Here is a 20,986-nt window from a genome sequence, read left to right as displayed (position 1 = left end):
CAAGTACTCGATAGGTTGCGTAAACGTGTCATCTGGGTGCGCACAGACATCGCTCATAACCGGATCCTTCATCACGACTACGTGCCGTGCTACACCGCCCTCAGCGTGTCCCAGTATTTGACCTCTAAAGGGATCGCCATGTTGCGACAGCCGCCTTATTCGCCTGACATGTCACCCTGTGATTTCTTTGTTTCCTAAAACAAAATCGGTGGTCAAAGGAACCAATTTTGAGTCAATTACGGACATCCAGGCGGCCGTGAGGAGGGTACCCGCGGACATCCCAGTCGAAGCGTTGCAGAAACGTTACGAAGCATGGAAAACGCGCTAAAATCTCTGTATAGCTGCCCAAGGGGACTGCTTTGAAGGGGATGGCAGAGTTGTAGAATAATTTTCAAATATACGGTTTTTATGGAATCAGTCTCATTACTTAATTGTCATACCTCGTATATTCGTAAAATTTGGATAAGTGACATGAGCATGAAATGTTTGATTAAACCCGAATTTAGTCTTTCTTTCCTTATAAATATTGAAATCTTTGCTATCAAAACCTATTCTAAATTGTACTCTGACTAAACGAGAAGGATGTTCATTGGAGAACAGCAGGTCGTATGAGTAATTCTTGTATCAACAATTTAAGAGTTATCGTAAATTTAAAGTACACTAGGGCTGTAAGAACCTCAAATCACTCGTTATCAAAATATATATGATTTTTATAATTTGCATATACAAAATTTTCTTTTTGAATATTATTCATTAAGGTGCAAAACGCCTCATCGGCAGTTGGGCGATATTTCCTTTATACATATACTAAATAACTATAAGAGGCATGTTAGTTGGAATAATAAATTCGTGGAAATTACTCTAATAACATATGAGCGCTCAGAAGAACATTCTTCTATCATGTCATGAAACTTGATAATAAAAATAGCATTTTTTAATTTGTAGTAAAATGTAATTATAATTCACCCCTTGCCTATTGGTTTCTTTCCCAGTCACTTTAACTAACATTTCATTATATAACGGCCAATTAAAAATTTTTAAGCATATTTGCATCGCCTCTTCGTGCAAATAGTGGTTAACCACACAGAAAAATTTCGCTGAAACCACACAATAACGTCGGACAAAGTTAACGGTAAATCATAAAAAACTATTTGAAGTAATACAAAACCGTACGAAATTGTTGAAAAGTGACAAATCAATTAAAACCGGATTTTCACACCTTTTCACTGTAATGGCTGGCAAAAAACAGTCGGAAAAGTCCTACAGTTGATCAATATTGACATTTCTCCATTTTCTATGCTAATTAAAATGTAAAATGAAATAAATTCACACCCCAACTTATTTACACGACAAATAAGCCGTGGCTTTTACGCAGACAAGTAAGGGTATGGGTGGATGTATAACGGTCTATTTGCATTTAGTTATATCATGGCATGGAAATGCAAACAAGGAAATTTTGAAAAAAAAAATAGAACATTTTTTATGTAGAGAATTCTTGATGCATATGCGCAAGTATTGATTCCAATAACAAAAAGCCGCAAAGTATAACAAGTAAGGAAGGGCTAAGTTCGGCAGCAACCGAACATATTATACTCTTACAACTTACAAGAATCAAAGCCAGGGAAATACTTTATAGTGTAAAACGTCAACCTCAGAATCGAAATCCAAGCAATTTTATATATACCTTTACTATATACTTCTGTATAACTCCTATACTGAGAGACACACTAGGTTTGTATGTAGTGTACGGCAGTTGGGGTAGTATCGACCAGATTTTATTTATTTTTCCCAATACCACATACTATTAATATGTCACATACTAAAACAATAACCATATAAAGTAAAGTCAGCCGGATGTTCGAAAATCCTGATATTAGTTATATGGGGAGTAAGTCAAGTTTTCGCTCAAATTTATCTATTTTGGACACAAAGTACTATACACTGTTATGAGTAAAACATCTCTATAAATTTTATTGAGATAACTCACATGTTGGTCGATATATCCAGCATAAAGTCACTTGGAAGTTCGATTATCTTCTTATTAGATAGATATATGGGAGCTCAGGGAAGTATTGACCTGATTCCAGACATTTTTAACATACAGACATATCATTGTCAGCGAAGTAATATCTCTGAATTTTAATTATATATCTCACAAGTATTCGGTACCCAGATTCTAGAACAGTTTCGTTTGAATTTGAACAATTTTTGATCATGCCACCTATACACAAAATGCATAATTCGTGCAATCTTTAATCGCGGTATTAGTAAAAGATTCAAGTAAAGTTTAAAATTGTGCTATAAGGAAGTAGGCGTGGTTATTGACCGATTTCATTCATTTTTACAATGTGACATAGAAATATGAAAAAAAAAAACCACATACAAAATTCGTCGAAATCAGTTGGTCGGGTTCCGAGATATTGGGATTTCAGCAAAAAGTAGGCGCTGCTACGGCCATCGTCCAATTTTTACCCCGGGCCCTATAAAGTATGACAAGGCTGCAAATTTTTGCGTCTCTTGCGCAGTCAGTTATTGATTTATCCCGCTTTTAGCAGTTTTGAAGAGTACCGTTATGTGGGGAGTGAACGGGGTTTTCATCTGATTTCGTACACTATAGGTAGGAGTTCTTGTAATATTCGTGCTGAGCGAACTTGGTTGTTGTAGCTTTAGTGGTTTACGAGATATGGTATATATGTACATACCAGAGACCTGCACGATTAATTAAAAAAGTAACATGTTAGCAAGCGGTGATGCCGATGCGGCGAGTACACGCTACGTAATGGTACTTTGGCATCGTGGGTATCGGCATCGCGGCATCGCGGCATCGCCGATTACTAACATGTTACCAGTGGTCGGCATTTCTTAGAACAATTGTGGAAACTAACTTCACACGTACGCTTACGCTCTATCGTTCAGTCGTTGTCGAGCCTGCAACGAATTAACATCATGTAAGACTATAGCGTTCCATTTGCCATTGACGATACCAGATAGTAATCGTACGATGCCACGATGCCGCGATGCCGATGCACAATGTTACCTTCGCATCGTGGTAATCGTCAGAAGTGTTACTTAGTAACGTAATCGTACGATGCCTACCTTAATCGTGCAGGCCTCTGGTACATACATATTAGGTTGTCAAAAAAGTCCTGCGGTATTTTCGCTAGTTGGCGCTGAAAGCGCGTAGGTCTAGTTTTATTCGTCGCATCGGCTCATGCTATACCTTTTTGGAAAGCTCATTTCATGCGTTAATACGTGTTTGATTGACTGTCGTTTCCTTTAAGTCGTTCGTGAGTTATAGCGTCGCAAACATGGAGCAAAATAAAGAGAAAATACGGCATATTTTACAGTACTACGAGAACTACGATGAAGGCAAAAATGCATCTCAAGCCGCCAATAAAATTTGTGCAGTTTATGGACCCGATACGGTTTCCATTTCCACCGCACAACGATGGTTTCAACGTTTTCGTTCTGGTGAAGAGGTGGTCGAAGATACGCCACGCTCCGGAAGGACTGTCGTCGAAAATTGCGATAAAATCGCTGAATTGGTCGAAAGAGACCGGCATAGTAGCAGCCGTAGCTTCGGTCAAGAGCTGGGCATGGGTCATCAAAAATTCATTTCAATTTCAATAAGTAAAAAATTCAATAAAAATACCGCAAGACTTTTTTGACAACCCAATACATACAATTTATTCGAGGGCGGAGCCACGCCAACTTTTTCAATATTTTTTTCCAACATGTGCCTCGCTACTGCGATCCCCTGGCCAAATACGAGTTTTATTTATTTATATTTCGCTCTAATTCCTTCGCGAGCCGATAGAGGGAAGCTTTATCCTTGATGCATTGTCAACAAAGGTTCAGTTGTCGTTGAGGAAAGAGGATCACATTAAACGCCATGAGTGCTAAGTACGCGTCACGCTACGAAAGGTCCCAAAATGTCGCAATCAGCGGCTGCTAAATATATGAGAAAGTCGAAGGCATTTGTACAGAAGTGGATACAGCGATATATAGTGGCTAAAAATGTCTATGATTTACCAGAACGTGGTTCAATAGGAAAAGTGAATAAAAAAAAAATGAAAAAAGGATAGAGAATCTGCTTTCGCGGAATCCTGCTTTAACACTGCGGAAGGACAAGCAAAATTAATTGCAAAAGGTTTAGATATATCCTACGAAACTATCCGAACCCTTCTTCATACTCATGATCTGAAATAGCGCAACACAATGAAGAAGTTTCTGTTGACTGAAAAACTTGTGACAAAGCGACTTGCTTGGGCGCATGAGAATATTGATAGAGAGTTTGAAAATGTCATTTTTACTGATGGACAACGATCGTAAACACCGCAACAAGCTCTGTGCTCAGTGGAAAACTCAATCTGGCATCCCGCCCGATGCGAACCGTATTGAAAATGTGTAGGCATATATTAAACAGAAGTTTCGTGGAAGACACACATACACTTTGAAGCAGTAATACGCCGTCAAATTAGTAGAAAGCATGCCTCGGAGATGCCAGGCAATTATCGACGCCGGTGGTGACTGGACATATTATTGACCAAATTACATCATTATTTGTAATGTGTACAATGTATAAATAAAGATGAAAGTTTCAGAAAATATTTTTTTTTTTTTTAATTAACACGATCACGCTCTTATTTGACAGACTCTACATTGTCCGAAGAAATTTTTAAATCAGACCCAGCGAAAGTTGGAGTCTTTTCTGTTCATTATAAATCAGTAAATAAAGTTTGTTACTAGAGTTTACAAATGTGTTGGTATTGTAGTGAATATTTACTGGTTGATAGATTTTCTCTGTTACCTCGTATGTCGCAATATTATCGCTTTCATTTTTGCGCCGACCACTGTCTTGAGCCACAAAGATCAATGAGAAAACTCTCATGCGTGTATTTGCTTCTGTTGCTGACTCTTAAATTGAATTTTTCGCTGCGACTAAGAGGAGCTATGCTTCTTATCTTATGTGCAGTACTATTAAAGAAAATTTATTATTTTAAGTGACCTATAACACAAAATGTATAAATTGTCACAAACATGTGCAAAATGTATTGCGAAGAATTGTGAAATTCTTTAAGTTATTTTTAAATAATTTGTTAATGAAACGGAGCTCAAGGTCACAATTGGTTGGTATCTTCCAAACGGGGAAATGTGGCATCTGGCTTATCGGGGGAGGGAGTTATAGTTTCTTTACAAACACGATTTTGATATTTATTCAAGTTCATATACATGTAGGGAGACAGACGGTTTGGAATTCAACTAGCTTCGCCATCCTGATCATTTTGATATATGTAGGTACGTGAATCTACATATCTATCTCACTTATTTTCAGGTGTTACAAATAACCGTTAGGCAAAATACTCTTCTACCCCTGTGCAACATGACGCAAGAGTATAAATAGTAACGGTGTAAGTCGGTTGCAATCTCTCTTCTTATCAATGCTGAGATGTATACATATGTACATACAGATATTGTATTGTCATTTTATTATTCTATTATTAGAGCTGAAAAGTAGTAAAAAACTGGCAAAGTCAAATGTGCTGATTGTACATATGTTTAAATCTAATAATTGTTCTTACGTATTGTGGCATTTCTCTCTACTCTCTTCGTGTTGTAACGAAGAGTTAGATTTAGTAATGTCTCTTTTGTTTGAGAGTGAGATAATGCCGGTTCTTAAGCACCGCAGTAGATGATTATCTCTCAAGTGGTTATATCTCTTTACTGATTACAAGTTGAGTGCTTGTTTACTTCCCACTGCCGGTATAGTATATAAGAGGCACAACAATGAAATTAATTTCATTGCTACACTGAACACTCTAACGACGTGTGAACCATTTTGTGAGTAAATCTGCACTAATAAAATCATTAAGAATCCTAAACAATTAATTCGACTTTAGTAAAGGTTGTAAATAAGTAAAGTGATCATATTAACTATTGCACTGACAGACGGACTGAGGAGAGATAGACATCAGGAAATCAATATAGTATATAACAATCCCATATCTCTATCGATTAGTTCAGGTGTGGCAAACAACTGTTAGTTGAACCTGAACCTTTTGCAATCTGATCCACATATGGCGAGAGTGGAAAAAATAATATAAATAATATTTTTTTTTAGAATTGCAATACAGTTATTACGAAACTCATGTAAATTTATTCTTTGCAGTTTTACGGTAGAAAAGTTTTTAAAAATGTCTCTGCTGCCAAACACATTCGTCAAGGGCGTACACGATGAAGAACTTTCCAAACGTATGGAGTACCGTACACTCGGTCGCACCGGACTACAGGTGTCGAAAGTCTCATTAGGCACAGCGACTTTAAGTGATTTATATGGGTAAGTTTTTACATTAAGATGTTTTTCTATGAAAATCTATGCCATTCTTCACATGATGGTATTGATTTTTTCGAAAAATTTGTGCTGTTTTGGTATTAAATTATCATATATTTTAAATTATATTTAGAGAACTTGATTTGGACGATGCTATAGCAATGATACACAAAGCTATAAAAGCTGGCATTAATTACATTGACACAGCGCCGTATTATGGTCAAGGTCGTGCCGAGGAGGTGTTGGGTATGGCGTTGAAAACTGTGCCAAGACAGGCGTACTATATAGCCACAAAAGTTGGACGCTATGAAAAGGATTTGGTAAAGCGATTTGATTTCTCTGCCAAAAGGACGCGAGAAAGTGTTGAGAAGAGCTTAAAATTGCTGGGTATTGAATATGTAGACATTATACAGGTGAGTACGGTAGTTCTAAGTTATGTTCTGTGCTAAGAATGTGGTGATAAGCTAGATGCTATGTCAGGACTTTTCTCCCTTTTGCTTTTTCAAATTTATTCAACTTAAAGCGCTAAAGTTTTATAATCAGATATAAATTTTAGAACACAAAATTTGCTGTAATATACTGAATATAGTTTAAAAATCTGAAATTAGGAAACCGTCTAACACACGTAGTACTTCGCTTTGTTTGCGACAGATGAGCAAACAATTATACAATTAACTGACTCACTCACTACTCTTTCCAGATTCATGATATCGATTTTGCCAAAGATCTTGATGTTGTTGTCAACGAGTGTCTGCCCGAACTGGTAAAAATTGTTAAGGAAGGCAAAGCAAGGTTTATCGGTATCACCAGTTACAATCTGGCAGTGCTGAAGGAGTGCGTTAAACGTGCCCCATGCGTTGATGTAATAAATATTTTCCATATTTCCTTACACTCTTTATTTAATGTTTCCTTTTACATTCTCAGATCATACTCGCATATTCGCGTCACACGCTGCTGGACGATACACTGAAGGGATATGTGAACTTTTTCCAACAACACAATATTGGCATTGTTTGTGCGTCCGCTCATGCATTAGGTCTGTTGACCAACGCCGGACCACAGCCTTGGCATCCCGTTGCTGATGATGTGAAGGTGATTTGCAGCAAAGCGGCGAAGATTTGTAAGGAGGCCAATATTGAGCTTGGCAAATTGGCTATGTATCAATTTATGCAGTTGGAAGGCGCGAGCACATTTTTGGTCGGTATGGAGACTTGCAAGCTGTTAGACATAAATCTAGCCGCTTATTACAATGGACTTAGCAAAAAGGAAATGGAGATATTGCAACAGTTACGTACAACGTAAGTAAATAATAAAATAAAGTAAAACAAGAATATCTTCAAGGGTGAGTGGAGAGGGTGTTTATTCAAAGCCTATATCAAGCAACGTCCTCAATGAAGTGACTTATAGACTTGGCATTAGAAGCTGACGCAAAAGAAACTCCTTTGAAGAACCGAGTTTTCTTTGCAACATTATGACGGTTTCATAATAAGGAACCTACCATGTTTTTTTTAAGATAAAAGGTGGCATTAAAGTCTAAGACTTAATATTCTGAGTTAACATTAAAATTAATTGAGTGAGTCAAACTATTTTGACATTCGCCAAGAAAATTACTGGTTCATTCTTACTAATATCACATACTCAAAGACTTGTGCTCATGTCAAAGTACATAGACTCTCCAAACCACTTCTGTGGCATTTTCAACGATTCCATAGCCATAATTCCATTGGAAACACAAAACTTCAAGCAGAATGTTCACTTTTTTCCAAGATAAAAAAATCGCCAAGCAAACTTTTCGAGACCTAAACAAAAAGCTGCTACACTGAAATTCACTTCACTGAAATAAATTGTTGTCGATCCGGTAAGCGCACGCAGTTTAAATAGATTAATCCGGGTCAATTTTGATCTTGAACGTAAGTGGATCAAAAAACCAATTTCAATATCGAGCTTAGAGATGTATTTTAGCAGTTTCTGTAGCATCCAACTGGTAAACCAAATTGAGCAATTAAAACCATCTTGGCTCTACTGAATTTCGACCAGTAATTGTTTTTATCTTGACCTACAACAACAATATATACACTATTTTACATCTATTACTGTGAATCTTGGTTTAATTATATTGAAGAATTGCAGGAGAATTTTTCTATTTAATTATCAGCAATGTGGCCCACTATTTCCTTGAATGAACACCTTATCCAAGTGAAAGTAAATCCAAACATTTTAATTGTATCTTGTTAAAAAGAAAATAGTACATATATGCATAATTTATTTACAGCCTTTTCACGAAATCATACAATTGGGATGGCGTCGAGATGGAGGAATACCAGCGTGCATTGTCGAAGGCAAAATAATTGGAAATTCATGTGTGAGAACCTATCTCTGATGTATTTAATATAAACAAATTTAACGAATTATTGAATATGGAAATAAAAATCAACTACAATTTAAAGCATAGCTATCTACGGTTTATTCAATAATATTAAATTATTAGAAGAAGCTAAGCAACTAGAGCTATACATGTAGAATTCCAAGTGTTATGATGACTGGAAAATTCGGTGGCATAAGTGTATTGCAGCGAGAGGGGACTACTTTAAAGGGGATGAAATGGATAGAATTCACCTTTAAATTTGATCACAGTATTATATACTAATACTATAAAAATACTTCGGGTGGGTCAAAAAAATTATGCCTATCAAAGGAAACACAAACAAAAAAAGAGAAAAAGGACAATTTTTGTGCTACAGTAAATAAAATAAGAAGCTATGTGCTTTACAATTAAACAAACAAACATATTTGTTTGTAAAAAATACCATTGTGTAAAAATACCAATTTTACCAATAGTCAAATGCAATTATTAATGTCTTTTACACGGTTCGGTTAACAGAAAAATCGGTATGCACCTTGTTAATATCTGATGATAGAAAAAAATATAAACCCGTTTGCCGGGAATCTTCGCGTTACAATTCAAAGCCCATACTTGAAGATACTTTCCTATAGGTACCTATCAACCAATTTTTCAGAGTAACAAAGCGAAGAAATACATTCGTTTTTTTCTGACCCACCCTAACATATATATAGGTACCATATGCATGTAAATAAGTAAAAGAGCTTATGACTAAATTATAATTCCGGCCATTCCCCATGCTCATTTGATGATCTACTTACATTATTAGAAAGCAAACACTTAACTAGCTGGCTGGGAAAGAGCTTGCTATCATTTTTCATGCGCTCATAGATGACATTGAAACCAGTGATCGACATGAGAGGGATTGCAACTGAGTAAGAGACATGAAATTAAAAGAACACAACAAGAACTTTGAATAATTACATTTCGAAATTTATTTCATTTGATTAAATCACAACATTCGAGATTTTTTATTAATTCCGTATATTACAGTTAAGCTAAATATACTGGTTGTAAACAGCAAATACCTTATTGTCATTAAGTGACTTACTATATAACACAAAATACATTACATGACACCAAAAAAATTTACGATCTTTAAATGATGAGTTTGATGAGTTCGACCTAGCCGATCTCTATTTCTAATAAGACGGTGCGATGTCTCTTATTTCGTAGGTAAACATCAACTTATAATGCTCGAGGTGCTCGATGAGAACATAAAGCGTACTATAGCCGAAATTCCAGCCGTCTTACTGAAAGACCCTCTGTTAGCCGTGAGTTAATAGATCTCAATAACGTAACCCTGAACGCGGAAAGTGCAACCATATACACATACATATTCTGCGCAAAATACCTCATTTTGGATATTCCGCTGACATAATATTATATTTCATTGCTTTCGGCTGACGCTGCGCTGCTCTTAAAGCTGCTGCTTTTGTTGCTTTTGATAAATACCTATAGCGGAAGCATTTAACAATTTTTCAAGTACCATAGCTCGATTGCTCTGGAGAGCGATAAACGAGTATGAAAAACGAATTTAGAAAAATGTTGGGAAGTAAGTGCCGAAGCGTTTGCTCTCAAAGCGGCCTTAATGCACCGCCAAGCAGCAAACGGATAAGTTTGCAATTTTTTGGACATTCACCACACTTTCGTTTTCACTTTTCTATTTTACTGTCATTTCAATTTAGCTTTCCCCCACTGACAGACTTTTACTGTTCTCAATTTCAGCAAGCTCTATTTAACCAAAAAAATTAATAGGGAGGCTAAAAAAGGTTATAGCTTCTACAAAAAGTAGTCGAATATTGATCCACTTGGGCCATCGCCCTAAATAATTTTGAAACACAATGATAAACCCTCATCTTTATAATAAAGCTGAATTCTTGGCCACAACATTGAATTATATGGATTTTATTTTTTCTGAAAAATGTTAAAAAACCCTTTATTTATGTAGATATACACCTATTTTATAGTTAGACCTAAAACGGTATATACATATGTACAATATTTGCAACTCCGACGTTCCACTTTGTACCATTTTCATTATTAGACTTTATTACCTTATTTTTCCTGCCACTTTTTTCTAGCATTTTATATTGCCAATTATTTTCCTCATTATAAACGCCCAGCACACAACTAGTTGCACGCGTGAACTGCGGACTATGAAAAAAGGGAAAGAAAAGTATTCCCTTGGCCAAGTGATGTTGCTTTAGGAAATGTGCTGGTGGCATTGGCAATATTTGCGCCTTTCATGTGAGTCCTTTGGGAGTTGTCGACGCTACTCATGGCAAGCCCTTGAGCAGCAAGTTAGCTTAACACATCGTCAGAAAGTAAGAAATCCCCATTAAGGGTCATTGTCGGGAGATTCAAGAAAAACTTCGGACCAAAAATAATGCTGCCAATAACAGCAACAACACATGTAATAATACGGCGATTGGTGTCGATAGTAAACCACTACAATAACAACGGGCAAAACTTTAATAATTATTATATTAATATGTAAGTAGTTAGTGCTGGAACTCGCCAGCGCTTGTCAGTGCAAAATTGCAATACTAATGAGGGCGTAAAACCACCGATCTCCCGGTTTGTCGTGCTGCTTCGGCGTTTTCTGTCTCTTGCTGAGCTCATTTTCTGCTCAAACACTTTCAACGGCTCATTAAATGCGCGCTATAAAGCGTCTTTTTTTTGTTGTAATTATATTGGATTAGTTTTCTTTAGCTGTTGGAATCTGAAAATTTGTAAATTTCAATGGTGGAATATAGCATAATCACTTTGCATATAATTTGAGCAGTTAACGCATATATGGGAGTAGCTTAACATTTATTTGAGGAAAGAGCTTAAGCTCCTAAAGTGACTCACACATATCTTTTAAGAGATTAGTGAAGAGTAGAAATTTTGTTTATTTAGAAATCTGTAAATATTTTACTGAAAAGGTGTAACGATGCTTAGAAAACAGTCTTCTTCAAACAAGCGATAGAAAGGTGAAATTTTGATACCGAAGAAGAAAGGAAGGCAATGGTATGATGCTTGTCTTTCCACCCAGCACTTCACGAAGCATAGAGAATGCATTAAAATGGTATGCCATTAAATCTCTTAAAGTTTTAAATTAACAATAATCACGACTTCTGTGAGAACAGCGACGCCTTCAGCATAGAAAACAGATGAAAAAAAGAAAGTAAACGACTGACTTGACAAATCTTATGTTTTAATTAAAACGCTGAAAAATAAAGGTAATAAAAAATCACTAAGTAACTAAGACAAATGACAATGACATACATTTTTCCACTGCTCTATGTCACACGTCACCATCAGCCGGCAGCTTGCGTTCCAGGCTCTTTCATGAAGAGACACGAATATTGTTGGCTTGGCCATTTTTTACATGTAATGCCTTAGGAGTGACTGACTATACAAGCGGCAGTCGATTTTTTTTCCAAAAAATTCATACATATGTAAATTTTCTTTTTCGTTGTTGCAAGGAAGTACATACATATGTATAATCACTTCTGCAACATGATGATAGGCATGACAACTAATTATAACAATGAACTCGCTTCATAAGATGCAATAGCGTGATCTTAGTCACTTAGAAGAGGCGATGAAATTTTTTCGACGTTGTTTACTGAAGTGTGTAAAGCTTACTTTTTCAAAACTCTCGTGAATCAATGTTTAACATGATTGAGACCTTTTATCTGTCATCTTCATAGGAAAGATAGTATAAGGCTATAATGAAGTATAACCTAGAGAATAACTACATAGTATTAACCCATTGTGTTTTAAAGCACTTATATTTTATATCAAGTCAACTAAGCTGGACCTAATAATATTGTTCAAAAAGTTTCTAAAATTTATTTGTAAAAATATAATGCATTATTTCTCTAAATATGGTACCACATGTGAAGTTTGCCACGATGTTTGTATCAGCCAAACGGAATCGTCGAAGGCCGTATAAAATATGAACCTAAACGCGAGCTGCGTCGATTTAGAAATTTTCAAAAATATTTCATGCAGTTTCATGTGTGCAAACGAGAATCTAGTCCATAATTTAGTGAACTGGGCTGTCTCTATATTGGATCCGGGTTCAGCAACTTTAAGGTAGCATTCTATGTCGAATAATATCAGCTTTTCTCGCTGTATATGTACTTCCGTTAAAAGATTTGCATATCGTCTAGACAGCAACTTACTTTCAGTTTTATTCAATCTTGGTGATAGTTTTGATATACTACATATTATTATATAACTTCAATTTCAATCAATGGAATTAAGGTATAACGCAATATTGTTACTGAAAATGTAATTTTCCTGAAGGCCTTATTTTCAAATTTATCATCTCCTTATTTTTAATCAAATTATTTTAAATAAATAAAATGAATACTTTTATTTAAGTTATGGACTTATTAATATTCGTATCAAATTTGAAATATGATATGCAGCATTCGTCCTTAAACAATTCTGGACCACACTCTTATATATATTATATTAATACATAAATATTTACATACCAGTGCATATATAATAAGTGAATATACATTATAACAAGTTTTATACAACTACATACAAACGAAGTACCTATAAAAATACAACGGTGCATAATTAACTTAAATTAATCCGAGGAACAGCTGCGATGCATACTGATTAAAATCTCTGTGTAATTACAACGGTTTATTAACTTTAAAGCTTAATATTGGGTATGCAACTTTATTACTGAATTTTAATTGCAATAAGCTGAAATTTATTGACCAAAAAAACTATTTATTATTATTGCGTAATATAAAAATAGTTCCGGAAATCATGGTTGAAATAAAAGTAAAGGGAAAATAAGAGAATATTTTGGTTGTACTAGTAGTGTACTATTTAAAAATTTGGCTGTATTTTATTTTACCTTATTAAATAACAAGGATTTGGGTTTGATCCTTAGGATGTGTATATCAGCTATATGCTTTAGTGTTCCGACATTGGCGGTTCCGAATTATATATTATATACTAGGTTGTCAAATATCTCCTTTACGCCTTTTTTTTTGGATTTCGCGGTTATGTATAAAGCGCTACAGAGGTCGTATTTGGCAATACTATACATCTTTGAAAGGTCTTGACATAACCTACACAACGACGCTATATATGATTAGTTTGGATATTGCATTCAACAGTTATAGACGGGTAAACATGGAGTTGACTAACCCCGAAATTCGCGCTATTTTAAAGCTTTCCTGATACTTTATCACTTCGAATTACGGAGGAATGATTTCGACGATTCAGAGTGGGTGAAAACGACACAATGGATAAGCCAGCCGGCGGAAAACCTGTGACGACGAATATCGATGATGGAAAACATCGAGTTAGATCCGCATGTGGCGTCTCGTGACATCGCCCAGAAGATAGAAGTTAGCCACTAAACTATTTTAAAACTCGACCCAGTTTTTAAGCGGATGGTGACTGGCGACGAAAGATGAATAACATACGACAATATCAAGCGAAAACGGTCGTGGTCGAAAGACAGTGGACAGTGGCCAAGCCGGAATTGGCGACCTGGAAGGTTTTGCTGTGTGTTTGGTGGGACTGGAAGGGAATCATCCACCATGAGCTGCTCCCATATGGCCAGACGTTAACTCTACCATCAACTGCGAACAACTGGACCGCTTGAAGCAGGCAATCGACCAGAAGCGTCCAGAATTGGCCAACAGGAAGGGTGTAGTGTTCCACCAGGACAACGCCAGACCACACACTTTGTTGATGACTCATCAGAAGCTACGGGAGCTCTTATGGGAGGTTTTATTGCATCCACCATATAGCCAGGATGTAGCGCCAAGTGATTACCACCTGTTCCAGTCTATGACTAACGCCCTTGTTGGTGTAAAGTTGAACTCAAATAAGGCTTGTCACAAGTGGCTGTCCGATAAGATTTAGACTTCGCTATAAAATAAATTTCATTTAGGATAATATTTTCATATATCTATCACATATCTCACACAACTAACGATAAATTTAATTAATATATGAGACATCCAAATGAATAACCTAGCATGGAGAAGATACGGATTTCAACTATTTGGTAAATTTATATAATTTATTTGGTAGAATTTCAACTAGCTTCACTAATACCGACTGTCCATTTTCATAATAAGACAGCTGTTTGTCATGGCGTATGAGTAATATGTGGAAACGTATAGGTTATATCTTCTTAATTTTCTTCTTAAATGTTTTACCATTATTGAAAATGTTAACTTGTCTGAATAAAGTAGTCTGAATAATGAAATTTTATTATTTTCCCGTTTTAAATTAAATAACCTCTAAAAAGAAATGCCCTTTACTGCGTTGATAGAGGTTCCATGGGTGTGAAGACTTTTTCACTAAAAATCGTGTTTCTACTGTGGTCAGCTTAGAGTTTAAAACAAATTTTGAGATTTCCTAAGTAATTAAAATTACTTCTGGCCTAAAAGGAGAAACAATGCTAAAAGGTCAGTCGTTATTAAGGAAACTCTCTCATCACTTACTGCTTTCAGCGGCGTTTCGCTGAATGTGTACGGGCGTTAATGGGTGAGATTACCTTTTTGCTAATTAAAAATTCAGCTTTAAGAAAATTACTTCACCTTAGTGAAAGGTTTACTTTCTTTTTTATAAAAATGCGAGTCACTACCTGTGATAAGGTGAAACATTACTAGTAGTAACAAGAAAAGTTTCATTGCTTATCGCTTAGATATATTCAAAATATATATTTATTGTTTATTATATCTTATACTTTTAACCACATACATTATGTGTGAAACTATTTTACGCTGTTGTCCCCTAGTGGCTTGGGGCGCGCACTAGTTTGCTGGAAATAAGAGTTACTCAACTGTGAAGGCGTATCGACTAGTATAATCAGTTGATATTTAATTAACCACTACCAGCGTTTGCTTGCATATACTTTAATAGAAAAAATTAAAGAATAGTGCAAAATCAGTACAGTAAACCTTATAGTATATAAATGTGCTTGTAACGGGTGATTTTTTTGAGGTTAGGATTTTCATGCATTAGTATTTGACAGATCACGTGGGATTTCAGACATGGTGTCAAAGAGAAAGATGCTCAGTATGCTTTGACATTTCATCATGAATAGACTTACTAACGAGCAACGCTTGCAAATCATTGAATTTTATTACCAAAATCAGTGTTCGACAATTTTTTTTTTTATCGACAAATTTTGTTCAGCGATGAGGCTCATTTCTGGTTGAATGGCTACGTAAATAAGCAAAATTGCCGCATTTGGGGTGAAGAGCAACCAGAAGCCGTTCAAGAACTGCCCATGCATCCCGAAAAATGCACTGTTTGGTGTGGTTTGTACGCTGGTGGAATCATTGGACCGTATTTTTTCAAAGATGCTGTTGGACGCAACGTTACGGTGAATGGCGATCGCTATCGTTCGATGCTAACAAACTTTTTGTTGCCAAAAATGGAAGAACTGAACTTGGTTGACATGTGGTTTCAACAAGATGGCGCTACATGCCACACAGCTCGCGATTCTATGGCCATTTTGAGGGAAAACTTCGGACAACAATTCATCTCAAGAAATGGACCCGTAAGTTGGCCACCAAGATCATGCGATTTAACGCCTTTAGACTATTTTTTGTGGGGCTACGTCAAGTCTAAAGTCTACAGAAATAAGCCAGCAACTATTCCAGCTTTGGAAGACAACATTTCCGAAGAAATTCGGGCTATTCCGGCCGAAATGCTCGAAAAAGTTGCCCAAAATTGGACTTTCCGAATGGACCACCTAAGACGCAGCCGCGGTCAACATTTAAATGAAATTATCTTCAAAAAGTAAATGTCATGAACCAATCTAACGTTTCAAATAAAGAACCGATGAGATTTTGCAAATTTTATGCGTTTTTTTTTTTAAAAAAAAACTCTTAAAAAATCACCCTTTACAATTTTCCACTTGTGTGGAATATGTGCACAAAGGACACTTATGAAAAGCATTAAATATATGTGAGAGCAGTGCCAAAGGCCATAACATTAATAGCACGACACAAGCGATCACAAAATCAATTCATATTACGAGCTGCGAAAGAAATTTTAACGAATATACATTTATCACGGAGATTTAGCAGTAGTGTTTTTATTTGCAAAAACTGACAAATGGTCAACAAATAAAAATGTTATATGTATGTAAATTTTTTTCTGAATTTTTGAGAAATTTTTAAGGAAAATAAAAAAGTTCCACTAGGAGATACAAAATTTAGATTTAAAAATATCAATTAGCCCCTGCAAAGTTTTCGCTTGGTAAAGTAATTGAATAGATATCTCAAGGAACGGTGTTAAGGGGGTTAATATAATTTCTTTTTATATTCTCACAATACGTTGCAACAGACGCCTACAAACTAGATTAAAAAAAAAAACACTTAAAGTATAATAAATTTGTCACCAATTTAATGACAAAACGTAAATAGTACTTGAATATGGCATTCGTGGTTTAAGTGAGTTTTGAATACGGTGTGAAGTCTCATAAGTTACTTAGCATATCTTAGAAACTATTCCAGACAAACAAACTAAACTTGGACTTCAACTTACGGTGAAACTTTTTATACTCTCGCAACAAAGTTGCTAAGGAGACTATTATAGTTTTGTTCACATAACGGTTGTTTGTAAGTCCTAAAACTAAAAGAGTCAGATGGTTATATATACCAAAGTGATCCGTCCGTCCGTGCAAGCTGTAACTTGAGTAAAAATCGAGATATCATGATGAAACTTGGTACACGTATTTCTTGGCTCCATAAGAAGGTTAAGTTCGAAGATGGGCAACATCGGCCCACTGCCGCGCCCACAAAATGGCGGAAACCGAAAACCAATAAAGTGTCAAAACTAAGCCATAAATAAAGATATTAAAGTGAAATTTGGCACAAAGGATCGCATTAGGGAGGGGCATATTTGGACGTAATATTTTTGGAAAAGTGGGCGTGGCCCCGCCCCCTACTAAGTTTTTTGTACATATCTCGGAAACTACTATGCTATGTCAACCAAACTCTATAGAGCCCTTCCTTACTTGTTCATTTTAAGATATACCTTCACAAAATTTGGTACAGTTTATTGCCAAAAGCACTGGTGCAACCTTTAAAGAAAATGTTGGAGTTAATCTTCCTCGAGTCTCCATACAAAAATAACATTATTTCTTGTGAAGTAGTGGTAGTAACTTGCCGTTACCGTCATAAAAAACCATTTAGAACTAAGATTAGCAAGTTGTTATACTCTGAAACCGCTGCAGCCATATTACTGACTTCATATCCTTCAATGGTTGAAAACAAAATACTTGTATATTTTCTGTTAAATCTATGAGTTTTTATTTTATAAAAAATCAGTTGTATGAGTCACACTGACTTATTACTCTTTGAACAATACGGTCTACAATGACACCGCTATAACGCTCGGAATTAATAAAAAGACACTGCCTGATTTATTTGTTAAAATTTTTCTAATATCAGAATTTCCAGCAAAAATGTACATATCATAAAGCGATTTCTGGTCGTAAAAATTCCATTATTATTCTGGTATAAAAAAAAATATAATCGTCTCATAAAAATGCTAAGCTTTTGAGCACTTAAGCCACTATAAATCATTATTTATAACTCTCTGCTCTGAAATACAAATCGCGCATAGTTGTACCGCTTTTAAATACAATTTAAGAACGACACGAACTTACGAGCATACGCAGGTGTTCATTGAAAATCCCGTTTGGCAGCGATTGACCACAAATCGACAGTTATTACAGGTAATTGCCCTGACGTGGCAGCACAGCACAGACACGAATGCCACATAAACCCACCTGCCAACGATGACAACATAACGGACACACCGGCGTGAGCGTTCATTCCTACTTACGATTCGTTACGAATCACATGAAGTGAACATGGACATTCTCTCCGTATGAGAGTTGTTGTTCCACCAATCAGACTGGCGCAAGCTGTGTAGGCGATGGGTGTCCTTTCAGTTTGGCCTGCAATATTTATGGGAGCTCTATGACGGCATTATTGCTTTCGTTTTCAATGGCGGCTTCCTTTAATGTCACGTGAGCCTTCAATCGGTGAACTTTCATAATGCGTCTGTACCTGCTTTGTACTTGGCTGTTTTAAGATACTATCTGTTGCTTCTCATTTGTATTCGCGTCGACTTGGCAACGCTTGTACTGCGGCTAACGACGGCTTAATGCCTTTCTGTGAATATACTTTAGCGATTTTTTGATTGTTTTCATCATAATGAATATATATATAAGTAAGACTGTGTGTAAAGCTTGTATTATAAAGTAAGTTCTTAAAAATTATTCGTGCAAAAACACGTTGAAATTTTTGTCGAATGTCCTTCTCTGCTCGACAAGTTCACTTGTCAAAAACTTTGGTTTTAAGGGTAGTCTCAAAGTTATTCATTGAAGTACAATATTTTAGTGTCAATCTTTGCTATCCAGGTGAAATTCCATCCTTAAGTATAGTAAATCTGCAGGTATAATTCAGCTGCATTCAAATCAGTTTTAATAAGTTTTTCGGTGCTCGTTTGTAAAATCATTCCCCCGGTGGTTAATCTAACCAATGTTAGATAGCTTGAGAGTATATTTTCAGTAATTCAATTGGTTATGTGTTTGTTTCAAAATGTAACGCTTAAGATTATATTGGCGCGTCTGAATAGTTCTTCGACATTGAAATAATAGTAAGAGGTTTTTGGATTTTTAATATTTTTTATCATTAAAGGAACAGTTTTAAAAGATTTAAGTAGCTTATGGGTGCTTAAGACTTATCAGTTTTTATAGTTTTTTCTACTCCTATATATCATTTTATAGCTAACATCATCGGGTAAAAAAGTACTATTACATCAACAATCATTGTTGGTTCGAGTTCATAGTTTTCCTTGGAGCTTATGAAAAAACAATATTTTATTTAATCAGATCGATAACATATGTATATATATAGATGTCAGCAAAAGAGTCTCAATCTTTTGCTTTCATCATAACTTTTTCAATTCAATTATGACATTGCATACAAAAGAGGTCAGTGAAACGAATACTCTCTGAAAGCGGAAGCCATTGACCGCACACACATTGACTATATTGAGCGAAAGGAAGTCAATTCATAGGGCAACCTGTGCCTGACATGCAGAGTTGAGATGTTAAGTGACTTAGTTACTCGCCTCCTATCTTACTGCGCGAAACAGTCAACAACTGAGAGTCCGACAAAGAGCGGCACGCAATTGGCACACTTAATTAATGCAAAAAATAACAGACAAAAGCAATCAGCACTTACATGACTAACAGAAAGAACTATACAACACTGGGACTCCTTGAGGCAAAGGAAGAATATCAAGGAACTAGAGGAAGCATTACAGAACAAAATACTCAATAAACGGCAAATGCAGAGACACTGCCAATAACTGAAACAATACGAACGATAAGAATAAACAAACGAAGACCACAACGAAAAATGAGACAGTGCGCGGGAAAGAACTCTTCGCCAGATGAGTCGGTGGAGTCTCTTCACATATGTCTGTGCGGTTAGTTTTTTGCTGTGTTAGGTTTTGTTGTTCTGTTGGCACGTCGACCACGTGCCACGGAACAGGAAACAGACATCAACAAAAGTCAGACAATGGCATGGCATAACATAGCACAGCATTTTAGCAGGAACGTGTAAAGCGCGAAACAACCTTGAAAATGACGAAGAGAACAAAATGTGAATAGACAGACGTGAGCACCAGTGCTGACGCGTGCAACATGCAATAACAAACGAGTGTAATTACATAATGTCAGTGGGATCATTTTATGTGGAGTTTATGGCTTACGTGTATGAGCGGTGGTTAGATGAAAAGCTGATTGTCGCTCATTCTGCAGGTGCTGTATAAAATGTAGGTTCGGAGATAACAGTGAAGTAGTAAAGGCAGCACGCCGTGCGGATATTAGCGGATGCAAATACATGAAAATTGTATACATTTCACTTTTAAAATTGCAAGGTTTAGCTTGCGACGTAGAATCAAGTTGAAGTCGATTTCAAAGGTTTCAAGTGGATTATGAATTTTTGATGAGCTTTCTACCTTATTATTTTTTTACACAAAAAACCTTCTGGACCGAATCAAAGACTGCGATATGTTGCTGAAATGGAACGAAGTCGACTCATTTTTGAAGCTGACTGGCGACGGAAAATGGATCACATACGACAATATCAAGCGAAAACGGTCCTGTTCGAAGGCCGCTGAATCCATAGGGTCAGACCCTTAATTCTACCATCTACAGCAAACATCTGGACCGCTTG

The 20,986-nt window shown here is 36.1% G+C and overlaps 2 protein-coding genes across 5 annotated transcripts in view; one reads left to right on the top strand and one right to left on the bottom strand.

Moving 5' to 3' along the window:
- Nucleotides 1-20,986, bottom strand: part of LOC105233938 (probable muscarinic acetylcholine receptor gar-1) — a 75,538-nt gene that overhangs the window by 10,597 nt on the left and 43,955 nt on the right. For 2 of the 4 annotated variants that reach the window (XM_049450478.1, XM_049450481.1), the window contains exon 1: nucleotides 9,494-9,880. The exons of the other annotated variants lie outside the window; for them this stretch is intronic. The gene's annotated coding sequence lies outside the window, so the exon portion shown is untranslated. Of the gene's footprint in view, nucleotides 1-9,493; nucleotides 9,881-20,986 lie in introns of those variants that run through there. 4 annotated transcript variants of the gene reach the window in all.
- On the top strand, nucleotides 5,718-8,778 carry LOC105233928 (uncharacterized). The gene is made up of 6 exons (XM_011216103.2): nucleotides 5,718-5,841; nucleotides 6,170-6,337; nucleotides 6,465-6,744; nucleotides 7,032-7,193; nucleotides 7,256-7,629; nucleotides 8,604-8,778. Exons 2-6 carry the CDS (start codon nucleotides 6,195-6,197, stop codon nucleotides 8,677-8,679), a joined length of 1,035 nt encoding a protein of 344 aa, XP_011214405.2. The 5' UTR covers nucleotides 5,718-5,841; nucleotides 6,170-6,194; the 3' UTR covers nucleotides 8,680-8,778.

This window comes from Bactrocera dorsalis, chromosome 2, assembly GCF_023373825.1.
Source record: "Bactrocera dorsalis isolate Fly_Bdor chromosome 2, ASM2337382v1, whole genome shotgun sequence".
Classification (NCBI taxonomy): domain Eukaryota; kingdom Metazoa; phylum Arthropoda; class Insecta; order Diptera; family Tephritidae; genus Bactrocera; species Bactrocera dorsalis.
This window is presented reverse-complemented; position numbering and strand designations above follow the sequence as displayed.

Bases quoted from the DNA above. Each gene is read 5' to 3' on its own strand.
- LOC105233928 (XM_011216103.2), top strand. From the start codon at position 6,195: ATGTCTCTGCTGCCAAACACATTCGTCAAGGGCGTACACGATGAAGAA. The intron at 6,745-7,031 runs GTGAGTACGGTA...TACTCTTTCCAG, and splicing joins AATATGTAGACATTATACAG to ATTCATGATATCGATTTTGC. The intron at 7,194-7,255 runs GTAATAAATATT...TTACATTCTCAG, and splicing joins AACGTGCCCCATGCGTTGAT to ATCATACTCGCATATTCGCG.